Below are 9,673 nucleotides of genomic sequence, written 5' to 3'. Positions count from 1 at the left end.
GGGTGTTTTTCAGACTTTTTTTTTTTTTTTGAGGGTATAATTTTAGTACATACGTCAATAGAAAGCAGAAAGCAAACAGAATTTACTATGATAAAATTAAAAGGACAGAGTCCCTACTGCCCAGCTACACCCAGTGAGGAGTCAACACGCCCCCCCCCCCCACCTCCCACGCCAAGAAGCATCACCTTTGGGGCTGTGTCACTGCCAGAGCCATCACCCGCGGTGTGAATCACCTGCCCCGCAGCCAGCCCGGGTACCGGCCGGGGACCACCGGGTTCCCTCCCCTCCCTTTAAAAGCCTGCCAGCAGCAGCGTGTGCCAGGTGCTCGGTGCCACCACTCCTGCCACACGCCACTGCATCTCTTGCAGCCCGGCCGCCACGAGAGGCTGAGAGATGGCCGAAGGGGAAATCAGCACCTTCACCGCCCTGACCGAGAAGTTCAACCTTCCCCTCGGGAACTACAAGAAACCCAAACTCCTATACTGCAGCAATGGGGGCCACTTCCTACGGATCCTCCCAGACGGCAAAGTGGATGGGACCAGGGACCGAAGCGACCTGCACAGTAAGCAAACCTGACGGGGCTTCTTGCTGCTCCTCCTTGCTCCTCTGATTTTATCAGCCTTTATCAGCCAGGAAGGGGGGAGCAGGAGAAGATGGTCTCAGTGCCAGGGCTCTCTTCCCTCCTGGTGGCAACACACCTTCCAGGAGGTCAGCACACACACCGAACACACCCATAGGCTGTACGCAGAGCCCGGGGCGGCACGGGATGTGTGCTGCTTGACAGCTGCAAAGGCATTAAATCTGAAGCTAGGTATCAAAGTCATCACCGGCAGGCAGACCACACGGGACCCGAGTGCTCTTTGCGGCACGGCCGGCTGGCGCAGTGAGCTGGCAGCCAGATGAAAAAAGGGCTTAGGAGCAGCCTCGCATCCTACACACACGCAGCCCCCACAGATAATTCTATGGTTTCTCTGCGTTCGCTCTAGGTTAGAAGATTCCGTGCAACGGCGGGGCTGTGCAAACGCACAGCAGGTTGTCGGCCAGAGCAGGAGGTCGGGACCAGGTTCCCCTGCGTGCAGAACGGATTTTAGCCATATGTTCTGCACACAGAGCCTTTGGGGAGCTTCCCTCTCCCCTTATGCAGCAAATTAAATTCCTGCAGGAGGCAAAAGCCCCACAGAGGCCAGAATCAGGTGAAAGAGAGTTATTTTGTGGCTTTAGAAATGCACTCGTGTTACCACCCACTTGTTTTTTCTGAAAACAAGTATGGCTTATTGCACGCTGAAACAGTTGTAATACATTTTACGCACATCTGTGTCACAAAGATTACACGGCCCATCCATGGCCAGAGTCTCCTCTTGCCCAGTCCCGTGCCCTGCAGTCAGGGATGCTGGCAGCTCCAGCCCATGGGACATTGGGGACCGGCTGCTGGGACGAACTGGCCACGCAGATGCCAACACTTGTCCTGCCATTTGCACACCCCCACTGCCTTTCTAGCAGCACATTTGCTCTCCCCAGCTGCCATCAAAGTTCACCTAAGGAAGCTGGCAGGACTCACCCACCAAAAAGCGCCGGTTTGGTAAACGCTACCATAAAGTGCTGCAGAATATCTGATGTAGGGCAAACCTTAATATAAAAAATTAATAATATTATCCTGTACGGCAAGGAAAGGTGCGTGTTTGTCCCTTTCAGTAGCTGGCCATGTCACCAAAGGCATCAAGAGCTCCTTCCCTGCCAGCAACTCACACGACCAGAGCCAAGCCACGGCACTGAGGCTCTCTTGCTTTGACCAAGCCACACGAAGCCGTTAGATGAGAGCTGGATACCGACCCTGACACCAAGAAGCCCCTTGCCGTCAGCAGCCCTCCCTGCTGAGTCCGGCCAGGCCGTCAGCCCTGACCAGTGAGGCTGTGCAGAGCAACCCCCAACCCCAGCAAACCACCCTGACAAAAGAGAAAATGGCTGAGTATGGACCGAGACACAAAATCCAAGGGATCGGTTGGGAAGTTTTAAGTTTTTAGGGCTTTTGCACTTTTGAAACACTTGAGAGGCCTTTTTAAACCGATGTTGAGGAGAGCTGGACCAGCAGCACAGCAAAGCTCCGCGTGGGGCTCTGCAGGCAGCGGGGCCAGGCTCTTCCCCACCGCCACACGCCGGAGCTCTCGGTTCTCGGCAGAAACCTCTGGGTATATCATATCCTGAACATTTACTGGAATATAACTGGGACCTGCCAGGCTCCTATCTGGTTAGAAAGAAGGGCTGGGAGGAGCCAAGTCTGCCTCACAGAGTGCTAAGAAAAGCACTTTTATTTTCTTTAAACCACAAGTGTACATGTGGCTTTCTCCCCAAAACGTAACCTTTCTTCTTGTTATTGTTGTTTTAATGAAAGGCAGTTTATAGCAAAGGTTTAATTCTAAACACCGTTTCCCCACCACTCACATGGCACGCAGCAGCGCTGGGGGACGAGCGAGGATGAGCTCACCAGAGCTGGATAAACACTGCACAGGGCAGGCAGCCTCCAGCCTGGAATAAATCGGGCACTAACCCTTCCCAAACCCCTGCAAGAGGACACCAACCCAAAGGGTCTGCAGAAGACAGGACCTGGCTCACAGGACCCCCAAGCCAGCGAGGTTGTACGAGTCCCACCAGCATCTCTGCAGCATTTTGCCAGAGCTAAGGTTTTGCTGGAGTCAGACCGGGGACGCAGAGGCACTGGGGAGCTCAGCACGGGCTTGCGGAGCCAGTGGCAAGGTGGCACCTCCTGGGACACAGGGTGCTACAGAGGACACGAGCGCCCAGCCCCTGCACCCCAGCCTCCAGCCCACCATCTCACAGCATGGATGCTGCTGCACAGCCCAGCCTTTTTCCCTCCAGCAAAACAAGCCCCTCACCTTGGAGCCAGCGTTTCCCCTCCAGCTGCACCATGCACGCAGGCAGCACTCCTGTGCACGGCACCCGCTGCGCCCCAGCACGCTCGCACCTTGCCAGCTGCCGGCCTGGGGCGGCGTGTTTGGAAACCTCTGCCAGAAAGGAACCTGCTGTAAAAGATCTCGTAAACTTGGATATCCGAACATACAAATATTTGCAGAAGAAACTCCTGGCCGGGCCGCGTGCCAGCGGAGCAGCCCTGCCGGCGAGGTACCCTGCCTCTGAGCACCGGCGGCTGCCCGCGGTCCTGTCCCTGCGCCTGGCAAATGCTGGAGCTGCTCAGCACCACTCACCGGCGTGCGAGGGGAGCAGCCCGGATTGTGGGACACAGCTGGGACAAGCACCAGCCAGCACGGAGCAAGCCAGATCCGTGACAGCAGGGGAAGAGGCCGCGGGGGAGCCAGCGTGCACGGCCGCGCTAGAGCCTGCAGCGGTGCTTTGCAAACTGCCCGTGTGCATTTGGTTCCAGACAAGTATCAAGAATTCGTATTTTTCCCTTAAATCGCCTTGCCAGGTGCTAGCCCCAGCACCAGGGAGGATCTCGAAGGAGAATAGAAAAAGTCACTTGCTTCAAGCCCTTGTCGTCCAGCCCTACCTAAGGATCCCCTCATCGCGTCCCTTTGCTGCCGTACATGGGCATCTCGAGCTCGCACCGTGAAATGAAAAGAAAACTTACCAGGACATTGCAGACCCTCAAGGATGAAGCCCTCGCTCGTTTCCACAAACAGCCTTATTTTCTCTACCTCACAGAAGGAAAGATCGGTACAGACCTGTAAAAAAATGCAAGAGTTTGTGCACAATCTTCTTCCTCCGGACCTGCCGTTCTCCCTCCTTCTGTGGCTGGAGACCTTAATGTCCCCATCGGCAGCTGGAGGGTCCCCCCACTCCCCTCTCTCAGAGCCAGTTTTTAGGATGGTATCATCATTTTTATCTCATTCCTCTCCTTCTCCAGTTGGGCTCCTCCTTAGCCACAGCCTGGGGCTGTAGCACCGCAGCAAATGCAAGGCAGGCTGGGGGTTCTCCCAGCACTGGCATTGTGCATTACTGCAAATCTGCACCCATGCAATTTACTAATCGACCATCATTTACTGAGCAGGAAACACCAAAAATGAAGAATGTGAACCATTACAGAAAAGATTTCACTGAGAGGGAAGCTTCTGCCATGCAAGAGGTAACATTACCCTTTTACCTCATCCAAGTAAGGATGAATTAAAAAAAGGAAGGAAGGAGCTGGAGCCGAGGCATCCGTTCATACTTCATTCAAACCAACCTAAATATTTCTGTTACAAATCTCTAGAGTATAAGCTCAGGAAAAAAAGCTGACTAGGAGGTGGGAATGATCATTTGGAAGAGCTGGATCTTGCAAGCCACACTCTGGATATAACCACAGCCCTCCCCGCGTGACTTTGCTCAGACTTCTGTGTTCCTGCCCACCCCTGAGAGCGTTATGGGGTCCCCTCTGAGCACACAGCGCTGGAGAGCCGTCCTCCCAAGGCTGCTCTCCAACCAAAGGGCCTCTTCCCTTGCCTCTTCCTGATAAATACGTTAAACGAGAACTTCAGCCAAGTTTTAATCATTTTCCGAGACTCCTGCAATTAGCAAAGTAAGGAAAAAAAAAGGAACCCATGGGGCAAAAAAAAGCAACTGGACAAATAGAAGGGTTAAATCTGTTGTGTTAGGCACAGGAGGGAGGTGGCCCAGACACCCCAGCCTGCAGACAACCCACTCACCTCCCACAGTACAAGACCAATAAGGAGCTTTTTTAGCCCCGGAGTTTCCAGCAGAGGTCCAGCACCGGTGACAGAAAGCCGGTGCCCAGCGGGCTGCATGAACCAACGCAGCATCACCACGAACCTGTCGCCCCTGCTCCGCCGCGCGCCGGCAGGCTCAGATCTCGGTTTAGCACCAAGCTCATGTTCGCACCACAAACTAGGGCGCCCGAAGACGTAGCTCGCGGCTACCTACAGGAGGTGGGTTTTTAGGCTGGAGATCAGCCCTTTCTCCTTCTCCACCACCCGCCTACAGCACGCCGGATCAGGCCCGCCGGGGCACACCGCTGGGTGGGATGCTTTGGGTCAGGGTTTTGCCACGGAGGCATCTGAAGTCTGCCCATCCCTGGTTTAGCTCTCGAAATACTTCTTCATATGTCACTCCTTAAGTGTCTTGTCAAAACCACATGAGAAATTTGTAAATTAGAGCCAGAATTAAAACCCCAATCTCCTGTGTCCCATTCCAGCGTCTTAACCAAAAGGCTGCCCTTCCTTTGATGTAAAATAAGGAAAAAATTGGTCTTTGGTTCCTAAAGCATGGCTGTGGGGTTTCTTTGAAGGAGAGGGTACAAGGAGACACTTTTATTACACGCTGTACTGTTTCCTATAAACTCTTTATAAGCCAGGCTTCAGAACAAAAATACCCTGCTAACTTTCCTAGCAGCTTGGCTGTTATCTCTGACAACCTTTTTTTTTTCTCCTCCCCTTTTCTCCCTTTACTTTTTTTGTTCTTATTTTATTTTTACTTCCAGTTCAACTCCAGCTAATTGCGGAAAGCGTGGGAGAGGTGTATATAAAGAGCACCCAGTCTGGGCAGTACCTGGCGATGGACACCAATGGGCTGCTCTACGGCTCGGTAAGTGGGAGGTTTATGTGGGCCCAGACACGGAGAGGGTTTGAGGTTGGCAGAAATCTCGTAGCTCTGAGTAATGCAAACCACAAGCAACAATTAGCCTCTGTCTGTTATTTGGGCAGCTGGATGGCCACTCTTCATCCGGCTTTATTTTGCGGGGAAATAAATAAATAATCAAATAACACCACTTCCCGCCCTCCCTGTTGACAGATACTGTATTTCATATCTGACACTTGATAAATATTGCATTTCATATCGGAGCAGCAGCTGCTTTGCCCCCCTCGGCAGCTGCCAGCTCTGCAAGCAGGGCCGGGGGGGGACCCCAGCAGGGTGCATGGCTGCTGCACTTCCAGCCCGGCTCTTCCAACCCTGGCAGTGCCTTGCCCACATCTGTGCCTGCTGCCCGTCCACGGCTTTTTGAGGCGGTTCAGGGTTTTGAGAAGAAGCCGCCCCAGACAACGGCCCACAGACACTGAGCAAAGACCTCCCCACGTATTCCCTCTGCATCCCAGTTGCGCCAAACCTTGCGCTGGAGGCAGCGGCAGCATCCACAACACCCCGGTGCGGGCGGGATGGCACAAGGCAGGAGCTAACCCCTCCCTGTGCCAGGAACTGGAGGGTACGGGGTCACTGAAAATAACCCAAGTCCTTGAGAACAGCCCCATTTACAGCAAAGTGCGCGACACGTAATCCTGGTCGCAGGCTGCTCAGCCTCTCCAAAGGGCTGTTGTGCTCTCCATGCTCATGCCCTGAACCCACGGCCGCCACCGCACAGGTTAGTGCCAGTGCCAGGACTGCCTTACGGAGCACAGGCTCAGCTACTGCCAAATAAAATGCCCAAATGATGGATGAGTTACTGCACGAGTAGCCCAGGGGACTAAACCAAGGCTACTTAACCTCCACGCTTTAAATAGGAGCCTTACTGGGGCATGAAGATCTGAGAGGGGGGTCTGGATAGCAGCCTAGCCAGGGAGCGCCCCAGCTGGGGAGCATGCACCCTCCTCCCTCCGGCATCGCCCCGTCTCATGGTCGTTACCTGGGGCTCTCTTTCAGCAGCTACTGGGTGAGGAGTGCCTGTTCCTCGAAAGGATCGAAGAAAACCATTACAACACGTACGTCTCCAAAAAACACGCAGATAAGAACTGGTTTGTAGGCCTGAAGAAGAACGGGAACAGCAAGCTGGGGCCGCGGACTCACTACGGCCAGAAGGCGATCCTCTTCCTCCCACTGCCCGTCTCGGCTGACTAAGCCCCGTCCCAGAAGCTCAGAGATGACCCCGAACCCCAAAACCCACCCTCTGCCTCCTCCTTTTCCCTTGCTCACTCTCTTTTTGGCTGGTATGACAGAGCCAAACGTTAGAGCTCTGAGCTTTAGGTAAAGGCTTCACCCAAAACACACAAAGCAGAGCTCTCCGCTCTGCACGAAACTTTGCAGAGATGAGGGGGAAAGCCCCGACACCCGCTGCAGCTCCCGGGGACATGCACAGACCTGCCCTGGGCAGGCACCCAGAAACGTGGCCAAGGGCACCCCAAGGGCACCCCAGTTACCAGAGGAACACACGCTTTTACTGTCCCCAGTCATTCTAAGGCAAAAAGCCCCTGGATACTCCTTATTAATCATGTTTATCTATCTAAGTATGTAGCTTCTAATACGCCCTTCAAGCAACCTCAGATTGCACCATCAGCCACGCCATCGAGTGCCAGCCTGGCTAAATGCTTGCCGATATCCTCGGTGTATTAAGCTAGACTAGCATCAGCCAAAAGCTCCAAGCCCTAGCCATCCTAGCCTCCCTTGCAACAGGAATACTGCTTTATTTCATGCTAGTACCTGCCATATGTTATTTGTATTTATTTATTAAGTAAATGTGTCTCTCCTCCAACCGGTTCATAAGTAATTCTGGGCACCAAAGCCCCTTGGCGTTGTCCCAGTGAGGATGGGGCAGAGTGGGGGTGACTCGGGTCTGACATTGAGGGCGTGATGGCGCAGCAGGAACGGGCTGCACGACGGCGGCAGCGCATCGCACCCCATTCCCAGGGTGCTTCCTCCCACACCCCCCGTGTCTGCCTAAATGGGGCTCAAAAAACAGCACCGTGGCCCCTTGGTGACCCCCAAAACTTCCATGAAGCTGGACTTCTCCTCTCCTGGCACGAAGCAGATCTCCCGAGCAGCTCAAGAGCTGCTGCTGCGAGGCAGGAGCATCACGGGAGCACCACGCTGCCACACTCTACCCTGGCTCGTCTTCCCCCGTCCCCCTTGGGCACTTGCAGGGGCCTGCAGTGACGGGGCATGAGCTGCACAGGGGGACAGGTCAGCCCGGGCACCCCTGGGGCAAAGCCTTGCCGTGTCAGCGCTTCTCTAATCGCTTCTCCCCGAGTGGCAAGTGCATTTTACCGTACAGCGAGTCTCCCCGCATTTAGACCAGCCCAAAGCCTTTAACTAACCTTTTTCTGGTGATATCACATTAAAAAGTAAACTGGGAATAGGTTTAAATCCATTGCACCCGTGTGACTTGTCACGGCCCGGCTGAGGAGCACGTGGAGACGTGGCCAGGGTGCCACGGTCGATGGGAGGGATTCAGCAGCCGAGGATGCAACAGGAGTCCTGCATCGACGCGAGGCTGGGGCTGTGGCAGCGTGGGCAGCCTGTCCCTTGGCACCCCAGCAGGGGGATGAGTGCTGCCGGAGTTCACGTTCGGCTCAGCCCTCCCGTCCATCTCGGACTGAGGTTTTGAGCTGTAAATAAAAATATGCTGGTACAGTTGCAGAACAATAAAGTCTGGTAGAAAACATTGCAGCAGGCTATGTTTGGTCTTAAATTAAGAGGCGCTTGAGTAGTAATAAAGTTAAATCTCTCGGAGCAGGGGGGGTGAAAAAGGAGCATGGTGCTTCTTCACCGCAGGGAAGAGCTTTGCGATGAGACATGAAAGTCAGTCGCTCTGGCGGCAGCACCCGAGCGGGGACATCGGATCGGGGACACCCGCAGAGGGAGCTGGGGGACCCTGTGCCACAGTGGGTGACGCAGCCTGGTCCGACGGTGCAGGCGCCGCTGCCACCGCACGGGGGGATGGCCAGGGCCTGCGCACTCTAACTGTTTCTGCAATAATAATCTCCATTTTGCAATTCTAGCGAATAGGGGAAAAAAGTCCAGGGAAATCAGGACTTGCTGCAGTTCACACTGCTGAGAGATGAGGTGAACTTTATCTTCTCCTTCACCCCGGGCCACAAGCTGGGGTGGGGACAGGCACAGAGCCATTGAGCCTCATGATTCCTAAACGCTTTTCCCAATGCTTCCCTTCCTATGGTCCTGCCTGTTGAGTCTGACTTTCCTTATCCAACAGTAAAAGGGGAATTAAAAAAAAAAAAAAAAAAAAAAAAAGGCATTTAGGTACATAGTGTGACTTAAGGTAGTTAAACATTAGAGCCTTGAAATGGTGGTGTCAGTGGTGAAACGCACTCCTGTTCACTTTGGAAAAGCTAGGCAATTAATTCATTTAACCTTGTTTTTTACACAACAGACCCTCGGAAAGCGCAGCAGTCCGGTTTTGGCAGGAGCGTTACGGCAGCTCAGCTGCTCTCCCCAGCTCTGCAAAGCGCAAACCTCCCCGCAGAGGCGAGCTGCGCCGCATGCTTCGGAGCTGAGCGATGGAGCTCCTGTTTCTGCACCAAACTTTCTGGAGAGAGAACACAAACAGCTTTCCTGTGTGCAAACAGCCTCCTCGCGTGCAGGCATGCAGCGCCGTCTGGGAACACCGAGACAAGGCTGCGGTGCCCACTAATTCGATATCACAAGCTATTTTCTCCTGTCACTTGGGGTGCTGCCGGGATCCCTTCCCCGGTGGGTGGCATCTTGCCGCTGTGGGAGGGTTTTCACCGACACACTTTGTCCCTGAGCAAACACGGCCAGGGACGGCCATCCGCCCCACAACCAGCAGAGCAGCTTGATCAATTATCTCATCCCAATTTGCAAATAACAACGCCAAAGGAGCTGGCAGCCTCCACTGGCCGACACGCTGAGCTTTTGTGGGGGAAGCTGCGTTAGGCTGGAGAGCTGGGGGGACCTGCATGTCCCTGCTGACCAAGCGGCTGTCACAGCCCAGCCTCTTGCCAGCTGGTGTGAGCCCCAA

The 9,673-nt window shown here is 54.3% G+C and overlaps 1 protein-coding gene across 2 annotated transcripts; it reads left to right on the top strand.

Annotated features, from left to right (window-relative positions):
• Window positions 1-393: 393 nt before the first annotated feature.
• Window positions 394-6,798, top strand: FGF1 (fibroblast growth factor 1). Of its 2 annotated transcripts, none has more exons than XM_009953827.1 (3): window positions 394-562; window positions 5,450-5,553; window positions 6,607-6,798. In XM_009953827.1, exons 1-3 carry the CDS (start codon window positions 394-396, stop codon window positions 6,796-6,798), a joined length of 465 nt encoding a protein of 154 aa, XP_009952129.1. The 2 variants fall into 2 exon arrangements, with proteins under 2 accessions (XP_009952129.1, XP_009952128.1); XM_009953826.1 differs by having other exon boundaries at window positions 6,604-6,798.
• The last annotated feature ends 2,875 nt before the right edge of the window (window positions 6,799-9,673 follow it).

The sequence above is a fragment of the Leptosomus discolor genome, chromosome 10, assembly GCF_034619465.1.
Source record: "Leptosomus discolor isolate bLepDis1 chromosome 10, bLepDis1.hap2, whole genome shotgun sequence".
NCBI classification, from domain to species: domain Eukaryota; kingdom Metazoa; phylum Chordata; class Aves; order Leptosomiformes; family Leptosomidae; genus Leptosomus; species Leptosomus discolor.
This window is presented reverse-complemented; position numbering and strand designations above follow the sequence as displayed.

Bases quoted from the DNA above. Each gene is read 5' to 3' on its own strand.
- FGF1 (XM_009953826.1), top strand. From the start codon at position 394: ATGGCCGAAGGGGAAATCAGCACCTTCACCGCCCTGACCGAGAAGTTC. The intron at 563-5,449 runs GTAAGCAAACCT...TTTTACTTCCAG, and splicing joins GGACCGAAGCGACCTGCACA to TTCAACTCCAGCTAATTGCG. The intron at 5,554-6,603 runs GTAAGTGGGAGG...GCTCTCTTTCAG, and splicing joins ATGGGCTGCTCTACGGCTCG to CAGCTACTGGGTGAGGAGTG.